Source organism: Notothenia rossii (genome assembly GCF_949606895.1).
Source record: "Notothenia rossii genome assembly, contig: scaffold_137, whole genome shotgun sequence".
Taxonomy (NCBI): Eukaryota; Metazoa; Chordata; class Actinopteri; order Perciformes; family Nototheniidae; genus Notothenia; species Notothenia rossii.
Genome location: NW_027639547.1, coordinates 66,771 through 90,466, shown reverse-complemented (window position 1 = coordinate 90,466; position 23,696 = coordinate 66,771). Strand labels below are relative to the sequence as shown.

General features: G+C 43.1%; 1 protein-coding gene across 1 annotated transcript in view; it reads left to right on the top strand.

Moving 5' to 3' along the window:
• The window catches only part of LOC307027680 (transient receptor potential cation channel subfamily M member 1-like), a gene marked incomplete at its 5' end in the record, with an annotated part of 52,550 nt that extends 30,867 nt beyond the window's left edge, over window positions 1–21,683 (top strand). Inside the window, 19 exon segments of the mRNA XM_079695963.1 lie at window positions 905–1,039; window positions 4,466–4,516; window positions 4,638–4,778; window positions 5,050–5,079; window positions 5,318–5,610; window positions 6,357–6,585; window positions 6,666–6,794; window positions 6,868–7,005; window positions 7,269–7,397; window positions 10,539–10,790; window positions 11,373–11,547; window positions 14,466–14,486; window positions 14,674–14,818; window positions 16,108–16,310; window positions 17,066–17,198; window positions 18,536–18,611; window positions 18,613–18,675; window positions 18,677–19,823; window positions 20,126–21,683. Of these exon segments, the coding sequence (XP_079552089.1) occupies window positions 905–1,039; window positions 4,466–4,516; window positions 4,638–4,778; window positions 5,050–5,079; window positions 5,318–5,610; window positions 6,357–6,585; window positions 6,666–6,794; window positions 6,868–7,005; window positions 7,269–7,397; window positions 10,539–10,790; window positions 11,373–11,547; window positions 14,466–14,486; window positions 14,674–14,818; window positions 16,108–16,310; window positions 17,066–17,198; window positions 18,536–18,611; window positions 18,613–18,675; window positions 18,677–19,823; window positions 20,126–20,577 (3,942 nt within the window).
• Window positions 21,684–23,696: the final 2,013 nt, after the last annotated feature.

The window sequence follows — 23,696 nt, the reverse complement described above, 5'->3', positions numbered from 1 at the left end:
ATAAGAGGAGAGTCTACAGTCTATAGCAGCAGAACTACGAGCTGGTCCCAGGTCAGTCTGAACCAGCCCTCACTATAAGAGGAGAGTCTTAAGTCTATAGCAGCAGAACTAGGAGATGGTCCCAGGTCAGTCTGAACCAGCCCTCACTATAAGAGGAGAGTCTTCAGTCTATAGCAACAGAACTAGCAGATGGTCCCAGGTCAGTCTGAACCAGCCCTCACTGTAAGAGGAGAGTCTTCAGTCTATAGCAGCAGAACTAGGAGCTGGTCCCAGGTCAGTCTGAACCAGCCCTCACTGTAAGAGGAGAGTCTTCAGTCTATAGCAGCAGAACTAGGAGCTGGTCCCAGGTCAGTCTGAAACAGAACTCACTATAAGAGGAGAGTCTTCAGTCTATAGCAGCAGAACTAGCAGATGGTCCCAGGTCAGTCTGAACCAGCCCTCACTGTAAGAGGAGAGTCTTAAGTCTATAGCAGCAGAACTAGGAGCTGGTCCCAGGTCAGTCTGAACCAGCCCTCACTATAAGAGGAGAGTCTTCAGTCTATAGCAGCAGAACTAGCAGATGGTCCCAGGTCAGTCTGAACCAGCCCTCACTATAAGAGGAGAGTCTTCAGTCTATAACAGCAGAACTAGGAGCTGGTCCCAGGTCAGTCTGAACCAGCCCTCACTATAATAGGAGAGTCTTCAGTCTATAGCAGCAGAACTAGCAGATGGTCCCAGGTCAGTCTGAACCAGCCCTCACTGTAAGAGGAGAGTCTTCAGTCTATAGCAGCAGAACTAGGAGCTGGTCCCAGGTCAGTCTGAAACAGAACTCACTATAAGAGGAGAGTCTTCAGTCTATAGCAGCAGAACTAGGAGCTGGTCCCAGGTCAGTCTGAAACAGAACTCACTATAGTACTTCCTGCAGGTGAACTCTCTGGAGCAGGCCATGATGGACGCTCTGGTTCTGGACCGGGTTGACTTTGTGAAGCTGCTGATCGAGAACGGAGTGAACATCCATCACTTCCTCACCATCCCCCGCCTGGAGGAGCTCTACAACACGGTCACACACACCTTTATACACAGTATTAATATGTTTACAGATACGAACACCTTTATATATCAGAATTCATATTTAAACATGTACAAACACCAGTGGTGAGCGGTCAGGGCCTTTGTGTGTGTGTCTACAGAAGGTCCAGTTGTGATAGAGAGGGTTCGCCACTGACACAGACACATCTTTATATATCAGTATTAATATATAAACATAAACAAAAATATATATAATATATTTATAAAAAACTGTCCCGGGGATTAAACTAGAATTATGAGACGTTCAAATAAAAACATTGATGACTTCATGATGAATCCGAGTCACTACTGCAGTAAATGCATATTTAACATGTGTTTTTACTAAAATAAAAAATTATATTATATATTATATTATATCTGAGAGGAGAAGAGACGAAAGCTTTGAGCGTTTGTCACTTTTATTCTGATGCAGATTAATATCCATCATCTCTAATCACTCTGAGCAAAAGCTCCTAAAACTACTCACGGGACTGATAATAAAAGAGAGCTGCATTATATTAACAATAATAATAATAATAATAATAATAACAATACATATAATAATACAATGTAATATTCATGTGTATGAATATTATAAAAATGTTTCCGGCTCAGTAACCTTTCATTTAAAATAACAGATCTGTCAGAGTTTGGTAGTGAGGCAGCAAAAAAGAAGGAATCAAGTTTGCTAACAAAAAGCATTGATTAAAAAAAGGTGACAGAAAAACTGAATACATGTCAAATTAAAACAGGAAACTAAACACAAACACTCATGTGTTCATAAGTTCATATATACAGAAACAGGGTAACATGTTCATGTGTTAGTGTGTTCATGTGTTAGTATGTTCATGTGTTAGTATGTTCATGTGTTAGTATGTTCATGTTTTATTATGTTCATGTGTTAGTATGTTCATGTGTTAGTATGTTCATGTGTTAGTATGTTCATGTGTTAGTGTGTTCATGTGTTAGTATGTTCATGTGTTAGTATGTTCATGTGTTAGTATGTTCATGTGTTAGTATGTTCATGTGTTAGTGTGTTCATGTGTTAGTATGTTCATGTGTTAGTATGTTCATGTGTTAGTGTGTTCATGTGTTAGTGTGTTCATGTGTTAGTATGTTCATGTGTCAGTGTGTTCATGTGTTAGTGTGTTCATGTGTTAGTATGTTCATGTGTTAGTGTGTTCATGTGTTAGTATGTTCATGTGTTAGTGTGTTCATGTGTTAGTATGTTCATGTGTTAGTGTGTTCATGTGTTAGTATGTTCATGTGTTAGTATGTTCATGTGTTAGTGTGTTCATGTGTTAGTATGTTCATGTGTTAGTATGTTCATGTGTTAGTGTGTTCATGTGTTAGTATGTTCATGTGTTAGTATGTTCATGTGTTAGTGTGTTCATGTGTTAGTATGTTCATGTGTTAGTGTGTTCATGTGTTAGTATGTTCATGTGTTAGTATGTTCATGTGTTAGTGTGTTCATGTGTTAGTATGTTCATGTGTTAGTATGTTCATGTGTTAGTGTGTTCATGTGTTAGTGTGTTCATGTGTTAGTATGTTCATGTGTTAGTGTGTTCATGTGTTAGTGTGTTCATGTGTTAGTGTGTTCATGTGTTAGTATGTTCATGTGTTAGTGTGTTCATGTGTTAGTGTGTTCATGTGTTAGTATGTTCATGTGTTAGTGTGTTCATGTGTTAGTATGTTCATGTGTTAGTGTGTTCATGTGTTAGTGTGTTCATGTGTTAGTATGTTCATGTGTTAGTATGTTCATGTGTTAGTATGTTCATGTGTTAGTATGTTCATGTGTTAGTGTGTTCATGTGTTAGTGTGTTCATGTGTTAGTATGTTCATGTGTTAGTATGTTCATGTGTTAGTATGTTCATGTGTTAGTATGTTCATGTGTCAGTGTGTTCATGTGTTAGTATGTTCATGTGTTAGTATGTTCATGTGTTAGTGTGTTCATGTGTTAGTGTGTTCATGTGTTAGTATGTTCATGTGTTAGTATGTTCATGTGTTAGTGTGTTCATGTGTTAGTGTGTTCATGTGTTAGTGTGTTCATGTGTTAGTATGTTCATGTGTTAGTATGTTCATGTGTTAGTATGTTCATGTGTTAGTGTGTTCATGTGTTAGTATGTTCATGTGTTAGTATGTTCATGTGTTAGTATGTTCATGTGTTAGTGTGTTCATGTGTTAGTATGTTCATGTGTTAGTGTGTTCATGTGTTAGTGTGTTCATGTGTTAGTATGTTCATGTGTTAGTGTGTTCATGTGTTAGTATGTTCATGTGTTAGTGTGTTCATGTGTTAGTGTGTGCATGTGTTAGTGTGTTCATGTGTTAGTATGTTCATGTGTTAGTGTGTTCATGTGTTAGTATGTTCATGTGTTAGTATGTTCATGTGTTAGTGTGTTCATGTGTTAGTATGTTCATGTGTTAGTGTGTTCATGTGTTAGTGTGTTCATGTGTTAGTATGTTCATGTGTTAGTATGTTCATGTGTTAGTGTGTTCATGTGTTAGTGTGTTCATGTGTTAGTGTGTTCATGTGTTAGTGTGTTCATTAGTTAGTATGTTCATGTGTTAGTGTGTTCATGTGTTAGTGTGTTCATGTGTTAGTATGTTCATGTGTTAGTGTGTTCATGTGTTAGTGTGTTCATGTGTTAGTATGTTCATGTGTTAGTGTGTTCATGTGTTAGTATGTTCATGTGTTAGTATGTTCATGTGTTAGTGTGTTCATGTGTTAGTGTGTTCATGTGTTAGTGTGTTCATGTGTTAGTATGTTCATGTGTTAGTGTGTTCATGTGTTAGTGTGTTCATGTGTTCATGTGTTAGTATGTTCATGTGTTAGTATGTTCATGTGTTAGTATGTTCATGTGTTAGTGTGTTCATGTGTTAGTGTGTTCATGTGTTAGTGTGTTCATGTGTTAGTGTGTTCATGTGTTAGTGTGTTCATGTGTTAGTATGTTCATGTGTTAGTGTGTTCATGTGTTAGTGTGTTCATGTGTTAGTATGTTCATGTGTTAGTGTGTTCATGTGTTAGTGTGTTCATGTGTCAGTATGTTCATGTGTTAGTGTGTTCATGTGTTAGTATGTTCATGTGTTAGTGTGTTCATGTGTTAGTGTGTTCATGTGTTAGTGTGTTCATGTGTTAGTGTGTTCATGTGTTAGTATGTTCATGTGTTAGTGTGTTCATGTGTTAGTATGTTCATGTGTTAGTATGTTCATGTGTTAGTATGTTCATGTGTTAGTGTGTTCATGTGTTAGTGTGTTCATGTGTTAGTATGTTCATGTGTTAGTATGTTCATGTGTTAGTATGTTCATGTGTTAGTATGTTCATGTGTTAGTATGTTCATGTGTTAGTATGTTCATGTGTTAGTATGTTCAAGTTTTTATTTGTTCATGTGTTAACATGTTCATGTGTTCATTTCTGCAGAAGCTGGGTCCGGCGAATACGCTGCACTTCGTTGTGCGAGACGTGAAGAAGGTCAGTTTGGTGTTTCCTGCTTACAACCATTATGCATTATGAACAAATACAGTAACCAGAAACGTGATTGGTTCTTAATAACTAAAAACATTCTATGTGTATTACACCACGTGCTGTTCAGGGGAACCTGCCCCCGGATTACCAGATCACCCTGATCGACATCGGCCTGGTTCTGGAGCTGCTGATGGGGGGGGCGTACCGCTGCAACTACACCAGGAAGAGCTTCAGGACTCTTTACAACAACCTGTACGGCCTGAAGAGGGTGAGCAAATCCACCTCAAAACTGAAAGAGTTTCAATGGTTCTAACTGATGGTTCTGATTGTTCTGGATGAAGGGTGGATGTTTCTAATGGTTCTGGAAGAAATGCTGATGTTTCCAATTATTCTGGATGAAGTTCTGATGGTTCTGAAGGAAGTGCTGATAGTTGTTTTGGTTCTAATTGTTCTGAATGAAGGGCTGATGATTCTGGATGAAGTTCTGATGGTAATGGATGAATATCTGATATATTTCTCTCCTGTCGGTTATCTTGCAGCCTAAAGCTCTGAAGCTGCTCGGGATGGAGGTTGGTACTTCCTGGTTCTGTGGTTCTGTGCTCCCTGGTTCTGTGCTCCCTGGTTCTGTACTCCCTGGTTCTGTACTCCCTGGTTCTGTACTCCCTGGTTCTGTACTGGCTCTTTACTCCCTGGTTCTGTGCTCCCTGGTTCTGTGCTCCCTGGTTCTGTACTCCCTGGTTCTGTACTGGCTCTTTACTCCTTGGTTCTGTCTCATGTTGCTCTGGACTCTGACTTGTTGTCTCGCAGGACGACGAGCCGCGAGCGAAGGGCAAAGCGAAGAAGAACAAGAAGAAGGAGGAGGAGGTGGACATCGACATGGACGACCCGGAGCTCAGCCGGTTCCAGTACCCGTTCCACGAGCTGATGGTGTGGGCCGTGCTCATGAAGCGCCAGAAGATGGCGCTGTTCCTGTGGCAGCGCGGCGAGGAGGCCATGGCCAAAGCTCTGGTTGCCTGCAAGCTCTACAAGGCCATGGCCCACGAGTCGTCTCAGAGCGAGCTGGTGGACGACATCTTCCAGGACCTGGAGAACAACTCCAAGTGAGTTAGGTGATAAAGGAGGGCCCAGTTTTTCCTAAAGGAGGTGTTAAAGGAGGGTCCGTTGTTTCCTAAAGGAGGTGATAAAGGAGGGTCCGGTGTTTTCTAAAGGAGGTGATAAAGGAGGGCCCAGTTTTTCCTAAAGGAGGTGATAAATGAGGGTGCGGTGTTTCCTAAAGGAGGTGATAAAGGAGGGTCCAGTGTTTCCTAAAGGAGGGTACAGTGTTTCCTAAAGGAGGTGATAAAGGAGGGTCCAGTTTTTCCTAAAGGAAGTGATAAAGGTGGGTCCAGTGTTTCCTAAAGGAGGCTACATTGTTTCCTAAATGAGGTGATAAAGGAGGGTACAGTGTTTCCTAAAGGAGGTGATAAAGGAGGGTCCAGTTTTTCCTAAAGGAAGTGATAAAGGAGGGTCCAGTGTTTCCTAAAGGAGGCTCCATTGTTTCCTAAATGAGGTGATAAAGGAGGGTCCAGTGTTTCCTAAAGGAGGTGATAAAGGAGGGTCCAATGTTTCCTAAAGGAGGTGATAAAGGTGGGTCCAGTGTTTCCTAAAGGAGGTGAACATGGAGAAATTGAAGCTTCTTTCCTCTCATCTAGAGAATCAGCTCTTATCATGGCTGCAGATCACAGACTTCAGGTCACTCTGTCAGAAACCTTCCTGATCTTAACTCACGATGAGAATGCAACCCTGGTGTTTTGTGACCACACAAACAGGAAGTGTGTTTTCATGACTTCCTGCTTTCTGTGTGCAGGGAATTTGGGCAGCTGGCCTACGAGCTGCTGGATCAGTCGTACAAACACGACGAGCAGGTGGCCATGAAGCTGCTGACCTACGAGCTGAAGAACTGGAGTAACTCCACGTGTCTGAAGCTCGCCGTTGCTGCCAAACACAGAGACTTCATCGCCCACACCTGCAGCCAGATGCTGCTCACCGACATGTGGATGGGCTGCCTGAGGATGGGCAAGAGCAACAGCCTGGAGGTAAGGTGCACGCCGCCAGGCTGACCTTGGTTGGCGGATAAAGTATTTTAATATTATATTGATCTAGTTTTTGTCTGCAGGTGATCTTAGGGCTGGTCTTCCCGCCTCTAATCCTCCTCATGAAGTTTCGTCTTGGAGAGGAATCTTCCTTTCATTCTTCCAGAGAGAACGACGAGGGCAAAAACAAAGACGACAACAAATCCAGCAAGGTATCAACACTTCAGATTAATATTAATCGTTAACTTTCATATCAGAGTGCAGCAGTTTGAGTTTGTTTTTCAGGACGCCGCCTCCAACGTGGATACCACGTCAAAGAAAGGAGACGAGGAGGAAGACCAGAAGAAGAAGAGGAAGACTCCCATCGGGAAGAAGATCTATGAGTTCTACAACGCTCCCTTCACCAAGTTCTGGTTCAACACGGTATAGATATTATAATCTCTGAATCATTATCTGTCATTTTCTTTGAGAGTTCAGACAGTTTGTATCTCCTGGTTTTTATATAGACTACGAATGTTCAAGACCTGAAAACTGTTTCAGGTCCAGGATCATCAAGGAAAAGACAAAAGATATTAATGAAAACATGCAAATTCAATTAAAATAATAATATTGACAATAATATAAATAGAAATAATAATAACAATAATACATTATTAATTATAATAATTATAAAAACCTCTCCACAGCTCTCCTACCTAGTGTACCTGGCTCTGTATAACTACATCATCCTGGTGAAGATGGAGCGCTGGCCGTCCCTGCAGGAGTGGATCGTCATCTCCTACATCATCACGCTGGGCCTGGAGAAGGTCCGACAGGTAAGCACACCTTAAGCCTAAAGAGGTGATAACGGTGGGTGTTGCGGTGACACTTGTTAGCAATTATTGAACCCTGAGAGCAGGAGAGACTGAAAAGAGCCAAGGGAAGCCTATAAAAGTTAACAGCATTTAATTACACAAAAGATGCATTGATGTACAAATGAAATCCATGAGTGGCGGCTCTCCCCCCATGCGTCCGGTCAGCCGAGGTCAGGGGGTGAAGAGATCGATTATTGGCTTGCCCTTCCTGTTGTCATCTGAGGTCTTCTTCTATTGGCTGGCGTTGTGGGGGGCGGGTCCAATGCAATTCCTGCCTTTTTCTGTTGCTAAATTACATCATTCTGGTGTCTGTGGTTATTGAAACATTCCCTGATAAATGTTTTTCAGCGTCAATAAATTAGTGCTAATCCCAGTGTGTTTAGTGTACAAAATCACATGTCATTTCACCTTCAATTCACGGTTTGAAAATGTAGCATTTCGCCACATGCTAATGCTAACCGGAAATTAAGAATTTTGAGAATAAAAGTGTTGAGTTAATAGTTACTGTGAACTTCAGTTTTTTTCAGAATAAAACTTGTTTAAATTAAAGGGGACCTATCATGCAAAATGCACTTTTGTACGTCTTTTCTACATGAACATGTGTCCCCGGTGTGTCAGGGAACTCACCAAGTGTCAGAAAACACAACCCTCTCTATTTTCCTCCATACCGAAATCTCTTAAAAAGGGGTTGCAACGGATCTGATACAGACTGATCCAGATTTGAAAGTTCTCTGACATCGGAAACGAGAAGCTCCGCCTATATGGGCAACTCTCCACCTATCAGGGGAATGTGGGGTTGGGCCACGGCTGGCCATTGCCGCTCGAAAGCGCTGGAGACGCTGTAGTACATATGCCAGGCCTGTAAGTGGCGCTGTAGTCTGCCACAAAAGCAGCGAAGAAGACTTCCCGTGCATGGTTGCCATGGTTGCCCTTCTGTTTATTCTCCGCTGTGGCTCTTTTCTCCCTCCCCGAGGCAAGCGTTTGCTCCCGCTGCTGTAATTCAATGCAATCCCTCCCCGTTGAGGCAAGCTGTAATTCTCTCCGGTTTGTCACCAGCAGATGACAAACACCAACCTCCGGTCAAGATGTCCGTTAAAGTTTAAATCTTCCGGACAAAATTAGAAAAGTGCCGTTCAAAGGTCTTCTTTGTTATTTATTGAGCTTTAAAACAAATGAATAACAACTCTATATAATAATATAATAAAACACGGAGGACGGAGATCTATTTTTCTCCCCATCTTCTGACTTGATCAGAGCACGCTCCCCTCTCCTGCAGGGGGGCGTGGTCAGCTGCAGCTCACAGAATCAGCCCCTGCAAAAACAGGGCTGGAGAACAGCAAATAGAGTGAAATGAGGCATGGCTAAAATGCATGATCTGTTTGGTATTTTGAAAACAGAAACGCATAAATATACCTTATATAGGTATGGCCCTACAATATACCATTTAAATATAGCATGATAGGTGTCCTTTAAATAGTGTATTCAATTCAAATTAAGCCATATCAACAATGATTTTAATTTCTAACATACTAGATGACTGTATCTGTATAACGAGTAAGAAAAAGTGAGAAACGAGGAGTGTTTGAAACTCAGCTTGTACAGAGCAGGTAATGTGCACAGAAAGTCTGAAAAACCAGTAAGGAACTGGCAATGTTGGTCTGGGCCTGGCAGAGGATCAGGAAACAAGGAGGTAACTCCACCGGCTGGTGGGCTCACCGGGGATTCAGGAGAGGAAGGCAGGGTCGGCAACGGGAAGTCAATCTGGAACAAAGTCCGGACGAGTCTTGCATGAGAGGCTTACGGACCCATTTCTACTTTTGGGAAAATTAAGGGCAACATCATTTACACAAAATAGACTACATAAAACACATTTCTGACAAGTAACCCCCCCTAGTGTCAAATATCTGAAAAGTGACATTTATGTCACATTGGGCTTTAATGGTAAAATAACTGTTATAACCTAATTATTGAGGATGATTTTTTTGTTTAAATTAGTTTGAACATTCTTTGAATTGAGGAATAAAGAATATATTAACTAAATATAATTGAATCAGCTTAATTAACTGAGCAGATCTTTATCATATTTCTAATCGTGACATATGTGTCAATCCAGATTTACTTTGAAAGTTTAAGGTTAAAGTCCCGATGTGACATCAGTTTCACAGCGATGTTTATCTCATTTGTTTCATATCAATCTGATCAATACATGTTTCCACAACAGGTTAAATGTAATAAAGGACATGTTATGTAAGCATTTTAATTCTTAAATGGCTTGAATTTTACCTTTAGCAACAACAAACAAGCTTCTGAAATGTAGCTAGTTATGTCACATGTGTTAGTCTGGCACATGGACATCTTGGACATGTTGTTATGGGAACACTAAATCACATGACCTGGCCCATGACCCACCAGACTGTTCAGGGTGTGTCACTTAGGGACTTCATGAGATAAAAACAAGTGTAGTGGCCAAAATCCCAAAAGGTTTGTCTTGTAACCTTCACCTCAAAAGTTAATGTTCTTGGCCACATGTAGAGCTTGGGCCTCGGAAGCGGTGTCAGACTCGCAGTACACAATCCACTGGACGCTTCGGTTGCTTTTCAAGGTTTATTTCAGGTAAAACATAAACAAAATACGAAAACAATATTTAACATAAACTTAAACAGCAGATCCTAATAATCTGTATTTGACTAAGCATAAGGTTGCGTCTGCGTGTCAATGACGGTATTGCTGCTGCCTGCTGCTCTCCCGTCACACACCACACCTCCAACTTAAAGCCCCGCCCCCTTCACCTGAGCAAAGCACACCTCTCACTGAAACAGAAAAATGCATTAATAAAGGTTCCAAATAAATCAAAACAAAATAAACTTAAATGCGGCTCCTACAACAAGGCTAAAGCTGTATAAGGAACTTTCCAGAACAGTTAAATGTCCTGTAACACCTGTCACGGTGGGTCCTTTTGAACACTGGCTTGATTGCAGATGAGCTGCAGCTGGGAGCACAGGTGAGCTGATGAGGTGGGAGCGGCTGACAGGTATGGTGAGGTGGAGGTGGGGCTAAGGAAAAGTACTGATTGTGTATAAATCTACTGAACCCCCCCCTCAGATCCTGATGTCGGAGCCCGGGAAGCTGAAGCAGAAGATCAACGTTTGGATGGAGGACTACTGGAACATCACGGATATGGCGGCCATCGCTGTGTTCCTGCTGGGTCTCCTCCTGCGGCTGCAGAGCGAACCCTCCATGGGCTACGGACGCGTCATCTACTGCGTGGACATCATCTTCTGGTACATCCGAGTCCTCGACATCTTCGGCGTCAACAAGTACCTGGGGCCCTACGTCATGATGATCGGGAAGATGGTACGGCACGCCTACATGTAACTGTTGATGAAACTCATTAAAATAAAGCTTCCTGTCAACAGCAGGTGGCGCTATAACTATGACTCATCATTGACCGGTTAAAGTCCTAAGGCCGGGAACTTAATGAAGCAAAAGGCATTTAGACAAGGTTGGACCCTGCATGCCTAAGTCTCAAATTGGCTGCCACGCTATGGCCAGAGCGTTGCACAGAAAGCTTTTAATGAATTATTGACCAACAAAATGATCATATTTTACCTCGATTTAACTTTAATAAACACATCAAAATGATGTTGAAATAACTCCATACTGATATTGATGCTTTGGCTATTCCGGGTCGTACAGAGCAAAACACTTTAAAGATTAATTCTGAAAGGAGATCGGAGTCAAAGCACCTGATGTTTATAACAGATGGTCGACATGCTGTACTTGCTGGTCCTCATGCTGGTGGTCCTGATGTTTATAACAGATGATCGACATGCTGTACTTGCTGGTCCTCATGCTGGTGGTCCTGATGTTTATAACAGATGGTCGACATGCTGTACTTGCTGTTCCTCATGCTGGTGGTCCTGATGTTTATAACAGATGATCGACATGCTTTACTTCGTGGTCATCATGCTGGTGGTCCTGATGAGCTTTGGTGTGGCAAAGCAGGCGATCCTTCACCCGGACGAGGAGCCCACCTGGAGGCTGGCCCGCAACATCTTCTACATGCCTTACTGGATGATCTACGGAGAGGTGTTTGCAGACTCCATAGACCGTAAGACTAGAGTTCATAGTAAGACTGCAAAATGTCCATCCTCACTGTCCTTAACCTCTATCCTTAACCTCTGTCCTCAACCTCTATCCTTAACCTGTGTCCTTAACCTCTGTCCTTAACCTCTATCATTAACCTGTGCCCTTAACCTCTGTCCTTAACCTCTATTCTTAACCTGTGTCCGTGACCTCTGTCCTTAACCTATGTTCTTAACCTGTGTGCTTAACCTGTGTCCTTAACCTGTGTATTCACCCTCTATCCTTACCTCTATTCTTAACCTATGTCCTTAAATGGGTCCTTAACCTGTGTCCTTAACACTAGAACCGCCAATGGGTAAATTTTACCCGCAGCTGTTTTTTTATTGTGTGTAACTTTTTTTCAATAAAATATTAACGTCTCCCAGTCCGTGACTTTTCCTGAAAGTGTGTTATGTAACACCCAGTGTTGTTAAAAATTGTCAATATGAAGTCAGATTGAAAAAATCGCCCAAAAAATTGCTATTTATACCTATTTCCGCTAGCGGGTAATATTTACCTCATAGAAATGCAGCGCTCCTCACGCTATTGATTTTGCGCGTAAACATAAACATGACGTGTTGCTATAGCAACGCCTTTTGTCTACTGCTGTAGATAGAGAGAGAGATTGAGAGATAGATAGATTGAGAGAGAGATAGATAGATAGAGCGATAGAGAGATAGATAGATATATAGATTAATAGATAGATAGATAGATAGATAGATAGATAGATAGATAGATAGATATATATAGATAGATAGATAGATGGATAGATAGATAGATAGATAGATAGATAGATAGATAGATATAGATAGATAGATAGAGAGAGAGAGAGAGAGATAGATAGATAGATAGGGAGAGAGATAGATAGATAGATATAGATAGATAGATAGATAGATAGATAGGGAGAGAGAGAGAGAGAGAGAGAGAGAGAGAGAGAGAGAGAGAGAGAGAGAGAGAGAGAGAGAGAGAGAGAGAGAGAGAGATAGATAGATGCAGACTTTCGGCGACAGAGCTTTCAGTGTAGCATCCTCCCACCCTCTGGAACTCTCTCCCCCAGAAATCCGCAGCGCCCCAACTTTGGACACTTTCAAAAAAGCCCTCAAAACGCACCTTTTCACCAAGGCTTTCCCCACTATATAGTTAGTTTGATAGGTTTATTTTTCCGCTACTTGCTTGCCCCCCCCCCACCCCCCCAATCCTGTCTGCCTCTTTTCCCCTACTCCCCCCCCTACCCGACTTGTAAAGCGACATTGGGTTTTGTGAAAGGCGCTATATAAATATTATTTATTATTATTATTATTATTATTATTATTATCAATGCCTGGGTGCTGTACAGGAGCTGCATGAGCCAGGAGAACATACCGAGAAGGGACTTCATGCTTCAGCTGGCACACGAGCTGCGCGCTGAGTGGATGGCATCAAAAGCGCCACCACTTGCGGACCTGCCCTTCAGCGGTGCTGGTGCAGAAGAGCGCAGGAGAATGACCTGCATGGTGAAGGCGCACTGCATGCAGAATAAAACGTTCTGCAAATGTGTCAAGTGTGGGGATGCTGTGTGTGGCAAATGCACAGCCAAGGTGCTCAGTGTTTGCAACAATTGTGTTTGAGTGTTTGTGAAGCGTTGTGATCGATGTGTTCGTTCTTATTGTTCTTCTTCTCTGATATTTTTTGTTATTTGTATACGTTCTGTGTTATCTGTTGTTCAATTATATAACAAATACATTATTATATTAATTTATATTATTGTCATGTTGTTTTTTTATGAGTAGAAGGCTATCAGAAGATATGAAGCATTTTTACCTTTACAAAACACAAGCCTAACATCAAGCGTTTATTAGCGAGAGTGGGTAATATTTCTAGCATAGAATATGCAGCGATCCTCGCGCTGTTGATTTTGCGCATAAACATAAACATGACGTGTTGCTATAGCAACGCCTTTTGTCTACTGCTGTTCCCATAGATAGAGAGATAGATAGATGGATAGATATATATATAGATATATAGATAGAGAGATAGACAGATAGATAGTTATAGATAGATAGAGAGATAGAGATATATACCTAAACAAAACACAAGTCTAACACCAAGCATTTAAATCAGCACTGTAGCGATATTTTATACTTCATGCTATCTGTACAAACTATATAATATGAAAAGCTGAAAGTCCACAGATTAGATTGGTATACATATCATCCCTGTGCAATCAAAACTCACTGTTCTGTATGGTACATTGTACCTTGGAAATCAATAGCGGGTAAACTTTACCCGTTGGCGCTTTTAGGTATACAGCGACCTCTGGCGGTTCTAGTGTTAACCTGTGTATTTACCTTCTATCCTTAAACTCTATACTTAACCTATATCCTTAACCTCTATCCTTAACCTGTGTCCTTAACCTGTGTCTTCACCCTCTATCCTTAACCTATATCCTTAACCTCTATCCTTAACCTGTGTCCTTAACCTCTATCCTTAACCTGTGTCCTTAAGCTGTGTCCTTAACCTGTGTCCTTAACCTGTGTCTTCACCCTCTATCCTTAACCTCTATCCTTAACCTCTATCATTAACCTATGTCCTTAACCTCTATCCTTAACCTATGTTATTAACCTGTCTCCTTAACCTGGGTCCTTAACATCTGTCCTTACCTTCTGTCCATAACCCCTGTCCTTAACCTGTGTCCATAACCCCTGTCCTTAACCTGTGTCCTTAACCTCTATCTTTAACCTCTGTCCTTAACCTCTACCCTTAACCTGAATCCTTAACCTGTGTCCATAACCTCTATCCCCACCCATTTTCCACAGCAAGGTCCCCACTGTGCAGATTGGTCCTCTGCTGTCCAATTTTCGGCTTATTATAACTGTAATTTATTTTCTGCCTCTTTTCTGTTTCCCTTTGACTGTTGATGGACAGTGTATGCGATGGAAATTAACCGTAAGTGACTCAGACATAATTTACCGTGAACTTCAGCTCACTATCTTCTTCCCTTTCAAAATAAAGCCCACAAGTTTGTCGAGTTGAGTTGTCTTATTGTGAACGTTTTCTGAAAGCAGATGACCTGCACAGCTGATATATATATATATAGATAGTGCACATATAATAATGCTGTGTTTGGGTTTAGCTCCGTGTGGAGACAACTTGTACGATGAAGATGGGAAGAAGCTCCCCCCCTGTATTCCCGGCGCCGGACTCACCCCCGCCCTCATGGCCTGCTACTTGCTGGTGGCTAACATCCTGCTGGTCAACCTACTCATCGCCGTCTTCAAGTCAGTGTTAAATACATATAAAACACACAGCATACACTGACCACAGACCAGTAAACACACTGATCCCAGATCAGGAAACAAACTGACCCCAGATCAGGAAACACACTGACCCCAGATCAGGAAACACGCTGACCCCAGATCAGGAAACAAACTGACCCCAGATCAGGAAATACGCTGACCCCAGATCAGGAAACAAACTGACCCCAGATCAGGAAACACACTGACCCCAGACAAGGAAACACACTGACCCCAGATCAGGAAAAACACAGTGACCCCAGATCAGGAAACACACTGATCCCAGATCAGGAAACGAACTGACCCCAGATCAGGAAACACACTGATCCCAGATCAGGAAACGAACTGACCCCAGATCAGGAAACACACTGATCCCAGATCAGGAAACAAACTGACCCCAGATCAGGAAACACACTGACCCCGGATCAGGAAACAAACTGATCCCAGATCAGGAAAAACACTGACCCCAGATCAGGAAACACACTGACCCTGGATCAGGAAACAAACTGATCCCAGATCAGGAAAAATACTGACCCCAGATCAGGAAACACACTGACCCCAGATCAGGAAAAACACTGACCCCAGATCAGGAAACACACTGAATCCCAGATCAGGAAACAAACTGACCCCAGATCAGGAAACACACTGAATCCCAGATCAGGAAACACACTGACCCCAGACCAGGAAACACACTGACCCCAGATCAGGAAACACACTGACCCCAGATCAGGAAAAACACTGACCCCAGATCAGGAAACACACTGACCCCAGACCAGGAAACACACTGACCCCAGATCAGGAAACACACTGACCCCAGATCAGGAAACACACTGACCCCAGATCAGGAAACACACTGACCCCAGACCAGCAAACACACTGACCCCAGATCAGGAAACACACTGACCCCAGATCAACACCTCTACAAAATAAAAGGTTATTTGCAAGTTAATATTTACACTAATCTGCATTTAATTTAAGACTTGAGGGGAAATCTTCTTACCTCTCGACCAATATAATAATAGCATTTTTCAAGTTCAACCACTGGCACAAGGCTTAGCTTGATCTCAAGCACAAACCTAGTTTTGAACCTTAGCACAATATTTAGTTTTGACATCAAAATGTTAAAAACAATTGTTAAAATATTAACACGTGGCTAACTTTGAACTCCATATGATATCTACAGGCTATGTGTCAAAGCATGGTAAAGTAAAAACGAGGCTTTGTTTACACGTTAGCAAAAAGTTGACCTGCTGTCCTCCTCTTCCTCTCCGCAGTAACACGTTCTTCGAGGTGAAGTCCATCTCTAACCAGGTGTGGAAGTTCCAGCGCTATCAGCTGATCATGACCTTCCACGATCGGCCCATCCTGCCCCCCCCCCTCATCGTCTTCCCACACATTTACATCATGCTGCGCAGACTCTGCTGCCGCTGCCGGCGCCGGACCGACGGCGAGCGCGATGACGGCGAGAGGCGCCTCCGTAAGAGCCCTGAGTTAAACATTTACATCTAATTATCTATTTTTAATAACAACATATACTGTATATACTCCTTTGTTAGAGCATATTAGATTAATATCTAATGTAGGAGCCATGAAACATGTTTCGTATTGCGTTTTGTTTTAATACAAGATATTTGTTTGAGTACAATTGATTGGTTGGCTTGGGTCACATGGATATGGGCGGCACTCATTATAATCCTGTTCACCTGAGGGTTAGGCGTGAGGTGTGTGTGGAAGAGAGGGTGACACAGGGCCGTTGTACTTTGTGTGGACCGCAAGTTGAAATTATTGCTCTGATTAGTATAACGATGTACATGTCCAAGGAGAATAAGTTGATCATCCCAGTTTTCATTAAACCACATCATTTTGCAAGAGTTTTTGATCTCAACAAGTACTTTTTTGTAGCGTGTCACACAATATCAAACAGGCCTGGCCTCAGCCTCTCAGCGACTTTGTTTGTTTCCTGCTGTCGCTATATATAATGTATTATTTTTAATAACAACATATATATATATATATATATATATATATACCTCCGTAAGAGCCCTGAGTTAAAGATTAATATATGATGTCTTATTTAAATACACATATAAACAGTATATGCCTCATAACATATGCTGATAATAAACATATACAGGAATATTTGTTTGATGTTAAATTAGAGATAAACGTTCATCTATCCTCTTCTAACATTTTAAGTAAATATATTGTTATATATTTATATGTGTATTTCAGAGCTGGTGCTGAGTGCGGAGGAGCTGAAGAGTCTGCATGAGTTTGAGGAGCAATGTGTGGAGGAGTACTTCAGAGAGAAGGAGGACGAGAAACAGTCGTCCAACAACGAGAGGATCAGAGTCACCTCAGAGAGGTACCCCACCATATATATATTTTTAGGGCTGTCAGTCGATTAAAATAGTTAATCGCGATTAATTGCAAATTAAGCGCACATTTTTGATCTGTTCTGAATGTACCTTAGAGGAATATCTTTCAAGTTTGTAATACTCTTATCAACAACCCTAACCCTAACCCTCTGAACAATGACAAATATTCTCATGAATATTAAACACAACAACCTCTGAACATTACAAATATTCGTGTGTGTGTGTGTGTGTGTGTGTGTGTGTGTGTGTGTGTGTGTGTGTGTGAGTGATGGATCGTTGGAGCTATGTGTAACTCAAGGCAATACGCTCGAATGGGAGCTGCCTGGACGCTGCAATCATGTTGCGCGCACTGTCCGTGCTGAGTGTGCTGACTTTTCCACAATGCCCCTCTGTCTGGCTGCCTGCATGAAGTCAAGTGCTCTCGGCGCAGTTGTCGGCAAAATGTCGCTCCTCTGTTTTCATTGAAACAGCTCCTTATATCCGTTAGCGCAGCTAGCTAGCACCAGATGCTAACAACAACAATACACGTAAGGTCTCTCTCTCGCGCCACACATACACACACCCTCCCGGTCCTCCCGGTCCTCCCGATGGTCAGTCGGTGCCTGCCGGTGAGCGTGGAAGTGTGGTCTGCCGCAAGCGGGTGGCAGGAGCGGGGCTGTCAGCATCAGCTTGTAGATGGTATATAAAACTCGATGTGCTCTGAAACTACGGGGCAGCCGAGGACAAAAAATACACATGCGTTAAAATAAATAGTGGCGTTAATGTTTTTTTGTGTTACCCGCGTTATTAATGCGTAAAAAATATATTAGGGCTGATAAGTTAACGCGTTAAATAACGCGTTAACTTATCAGCCCTAATATATTTATATAGAAATGTTTATTGATTGGGATAAACCCCTTGAGATGCACCATCTCGTTTTCAAGGGGGTTCCCGACCATAGCAACAACTTACAGACAAACATAAACAAAAAGACAAAAAGCAAAACATGACACACAAGACAAACCACGTACAGTCTGTTAAGTGAAATTCAAGCAATGCACACACTCATTACAATTTGAGACAGTCGAGCAAATCAGTTTCATCAATATCAGTTAATAACAAGTACAGAGCAGCTGAAAGTGAGATAACAATGCATGTTTAAACATACCCCATGATGCAAGAGGTCTAACAGCAGCAGGTCAAGTGTTCCAGTCAGTTGGGGCTTTGAACATGAACGCTCTTCTGCCTTTGCAGAGGGGACAGAGAAATACATCTGAACAGAATGTCTATATATATACATACACTCTATTAGTATACTTATACAGACTTCTATCATGTGTGGCAGGGTGGAGAACATGTCCATGCGTCTGGAGGAGGTGAACGAGCGGGAGCACTCAATGAAGGCATCCCTGCAGACCGTTGGACCTCCGGCTGACTCAGCTGGAGGAGTTTTCCTCCCGGATGCTGAGTGCTCTTGAGCGGCTGGGGGGGGCTTGACCGGGCCGAGCTGGTCTGCAGCCGTGGCTCCTCCCTCTGCGAGGGCCCGGGCCTGCTGCGCCACGGCAGCATGAACAGCAGCGACGGGTACAGCCTGTACCGCTACCAGCTGGAGCTGGAGGACCGGGGCCCCGGGTCCCCAGAGGGGGGGAAGGGCCTCTTCGGGGACACAAAGATGGGGAAGGGCCTCTCCGGGGGCACAGAGATGGGGAAGGGCCTCTCCGGGGACACAGAGGGGTGGAAGGGCCTCTCCGGGGACACAGAGGAGGGGAAGGGCCTCTCCGGGGACACAGAGGGGTGGAAGGGCCTCTCCGGGGACACAGAGGGGTGGAAGGGCCTCTCCGGGGACACAGAGGGGTGGAAGGGCCTCTCCGGGGAGACGGAGGAGGGGAAGGGCCTCTCCGGGGAGACGGAGGAGGGGAAGGGCCTCTCCGGGGACACAGAGATGGGGAAGGGCCTCTCCGGGGGCACAGAGATGGGGAAGGGCCTCTCCGGGGACACAGAGGGGTGGAAGGGCCTCTCCGGGGACACAGAGGAGGGGAAGGGCCTCTCCGGGGACACAGAGGGGTGGAAGGGCCTCTCCGGGGACACAGAGGGGTGGAAGGGCCTCTCCGGGGACACAGAGGGGTGGAAGGGCCTCTCCGGGGAGACGGAGGAGGGGAAGGGCCTCTCCGGGGAGACGGAGGAGGGGAAGGGCCTCTCCGGGGACACAGAGATGGGGAAGGGCCTCTCCGGGGGCACAGAGATGGGGAAGGGCCTCTCCGGGGAGACGGAGGAGGGGAAGGGCCTCTCCGGGGACACAGAGATGGGGAAGGGCCTCTCCGGGGACACAGAGATGGGGAAGGGCCTCTCCGGGGAGACGGAGGAGGGGAAGGGCCTCTCCGGGGACACAGAGATGGGGAAGGGCCTCTCCGGGGACACAGAGATGGGGAAGGGCCTTTCCAGGGACACAGAGGTGGGGAAGGCCCTGTCTGGATACCCAGAGCTGGGGAAGGCCCTGTCTGGATACCCAGACCTGGGGAAGGGCCTCTCCGGGGACACAGAGGTGGGGAAGAACCTCTTCAGGGCCGGGGACGTTGAGGGGGACAACGAGAGCTTCCAACTGAGCCCAGAGAGACGAGCCAGACCCCTGAGAGGTGGGTCAAGAACCAGGAAGTTAACACTGAAGGATCTTGGTTAACAGGATTAAAGTCGTACAATTCAAACAAAAACTGCTAAAAACATGGATGTTCTGAGATTAAAGACAATATCTGCGCTAAATTCATGATAAATGATGAATGTGAGTTTTTCTGCAATTAAAGTCTCAATTTATGATAAAATTGTCCAAAGGTATGAGAAAATAACTTAGATTAACTCTGAGAGAAACAGTTTGTACGCCTGCGCTGTTTAACCTGTGCTAACAGTACAAACACATAATAACCTGTGCTTCCTGTTTCAGGGTGGACTCTGGAGGTGGGGGTTTCCAGAGAGAGGACTCAGTCTCTGTCCAACGTTAACATCCTGATCTCCCCCTGCCCCCACGACCCCAACCCCCCCATCAGCCCTGACCCTCCGGAGAAAACCCAGCTGTGGGGTTCGGTGTCCTTCCCCCTGGAGGGGTCAAAGGTCACGCAGTATATGTCCTCCCCCACCCTCAGCAGCTCCTCCAATAGGAAGTTCTTCAGCAGCACAGTCATCTGTAGTTCCGCCCAACAGGACCCGGTGAACAAACAGGAAGTGGAGGAGAGTAACATCGGAGAGGGGGAGGAGCCTCTGGAGGACAGGACGTACCCAACGCTGCGCTCCAAGAGTCTGAACATCAAGCCGAGGAAGACGAGGAAGAAGGATGGCGAGGAAACGCTGCGAACCGCCGGCAGCGTGAAGGACCTGGTGATCAGAGACTCCGACTGATGAACATGATACAAACACAGAGGACACAAAAGGAACTTCGTTATTTTATTATACAAAGAACCAGGACTTTTTATCTGAGTAATACATGCCGCCCTTTCCTGGTTTTTATTATGTGACTAAATACACATTTACTCTACAGGTCCCAAACCTCTTCCATCAGGAGAAACGTACTGCAGCTTCAGAAACAATGCAGATAGAACATCATAAATGTTTCACACATGAAGAAACATTTAACCCTAACACAACGGAAAGCAGTACCACATTGTTTTATTTTATTTGTCTGTCACTAAAATGTCTTTTTCAGCATCATTTTGCAATAAGGTCTAGCTGCAGCAAGTACACAACACGCCCCCTACACGACACGCCCACCTGACACAACACTACGGGGGCTGAGAGACATTGATACCATTCATGGCAGATTAAAAACGAATTGCAAATGTTATTGTAGCATTTTAAGCAATTATTAATCTATCTATCCGTTTGAGACACAACAGTATAATGAATTGAAGCACAAATAATTTTGTCTATTTAATAAATTAAAACAAAAAGGGGGCTTAGTAAACTTAATTTGTTAGTAAATATAAAATAGGTAAGAATGAGATCATCTATTAATGTTTGTCTAACTGCTACACATGTTTTAATACATATGTATATATTTATGAATGTCTAAATATAGTTGTTAAAGGTTTTAAGATATAAATAATCACATCATGGGGTCATTAAGGTTTCAAACAGGTTCATGTAAGGTAGGCCTACTATAACATGAAAACATGATTTTTACATTTCTGAATCTCACATTAGCCTATGTAGTTTGGTATGTTATTGATTGTTATTCACAATGATCCTCATTGACTTTTTTTGACCAAATTAGGAGGGCCAGTCAGGCCACTAAGGAGCTCAATAAGAGTCTATTACAAAACCTTTGAAGGAATCGTCATGCATTCTGAATGTTCCTGTAATTTAAAAACATCATGGCTCAAGATCCTGTTCTTGTTTAAGATTATTCATACCAATTTGTGAATTTAACATCCATATTCACTAGGGATGTAACGATACCCAAAACTCACGGTAAGATAATATCACAATAACAAGTCCACGGTAGGTTATTCATCACGATATTGAATAATAAAGGAACAAAAATGTAAAAGAAAATTGGAATTTTTTTTTTTTATTTAAAAATGTTTTACTTGGAAAAATGTTCTTTATTAAATAATAAATCTGATGTGGACAGCATTTTAGTAGGATAGCAGTATTTTAAAGTGTCAAAAACAAAGTGACACTAACAGACTGGAACAAGAAAACCAGTAAAACTCACAAAGTCACTCACTCAGCATCATCAGACAGGTTTTTAGGAATATGAGCATGTCCACATTTCCAGGTAGAAGCTGGGATGTTTGGGAGTTTACAATATCCCCTGCTGTGGAAAAAATTATCTCGCTTGGTGCTGATGTTGCTGGGACAGCAGTGGTCGCGTTAACCACATTTTCTTTTAACAATGACGGAAAATTGGGAAAGCAGTCTGTCATTTTGACAGATTAGAACAAACTCGGAACAGCGCCAAAGTTTCCCCGCAGCGAGGCTCTGGTGTTATGCCGTGTTATGCACGCCCTCCAAAAGCAAATGATATAGTTTCCAAACCGTATTTTGCCGTACAGATCATTTACATGTCTGGGAGTTTTTGCTTTACGCTGTGCGCGCTCCCGCGAGGTGAAGGCATATCTTGGTGGGCATGCATAACACAGCATAACACCGCCCCCCCCCCGTTGACAGTTCACGAGCGTGCTCTCTCTCTCTCCCCTCCCCGTTGACAGTTCACGAGCGTGCTCTCTCTCTCTCCCCCCCGTGTCAGCGCGACATGTTAGTGGCGTGTTCAGACCCGATGTGTAATAATGGACTATGATGGATATTTTACGATCCTGTCTAACGTTTGATATTGTTTGACACGCGACAAAAAAGTACTTGCTGAGATCAAAAACTCTGTTGCAAAATGAGGGTTAGGTTTAGGGTTAGGTTTTTGTAAGGGCCACCAGATCTCCCCATGTCACCTGACGACTTCATGGTTATACAGAGATCCAAGGAAAGGCACTAGAGGACGTGTCGGCTCATGGCCTAGCTTAGCATCACGACTGAATCATAAATATGTAAGAGTGAAGTAGACAGAGTAATTTAAGCTTGAAGGACAGATACAGGGAGGTTCATTAGTGGTTACCGCCGAAATTCTCCCCTTGCCGCTATGGCCGTCTCTGTTTATGGCCCGTTTCCTTACGTCCTACCCCCAAGAGGGCCTTGCCCAGAAAGGGGTTGAAAGAAAGGTCAGAATGAAAACAAATGGGGAGAGAATGTGGTTTAGGGTTAGGCAAGAAAGCCAAAGTGGTTGAGATTAGTTGGTCAAACTAGGATAAGCTGGTGTTCTTTTGGGGAACAAAATAGTCCGCATTTAGACTGAAGATGATCTATTATTTGATATTTGGTTAAAAGTGTTCCATTAATAAATCAACTATTTATCTAAATTAATTTCAAATTTGGGACTAAAGATAAGAGTGTACCATAATTTAATTTTAATTGTTGGAATTGAAAGTAAAATAGCCTTTTATGGAGAAGCATTTTAAGATTAGGCAAAGAGCCAGAGTGGTTAGGATTAGTGGTCAAACTGAGGGAAAGATGGTCCATAAAAAATGGATATAGAACTGAATTTAGGATTAGGCATCTCAGCCTGACTGGTTAAGTTTAGAGGCCAGATGAAGGTCAGGTGCCAGATACATAAATGAATCAAAAGGAGTATTATTTTTTGAATAAAATGATCAGAAAATTTTGTTTATCTGCACGTTGCAACCCCCCTAAAATAGTGGTGTGGAGTGGTTCGCATACCTCTAGTGTCAGTCAGCCATCCATTCGTGGTCTCCTGCCTCCATCTAGTGGCGACAGAGGGTAGTGCGAGTACACCTTTTTCACCTGATCTGCTAAGTAGAATAGAATTGTTAAAAATACAAGAGGGATTAAAATAAACACTGAAAGACGGGAGAGTCTTTTAAGGTTAGACTTGTAAAGGAGAAGAGTACATTATTGGTAGTATTTAGTGGTTTAAATTGAAAGACAGATAGTCCTTTAGTCAGAGAGAA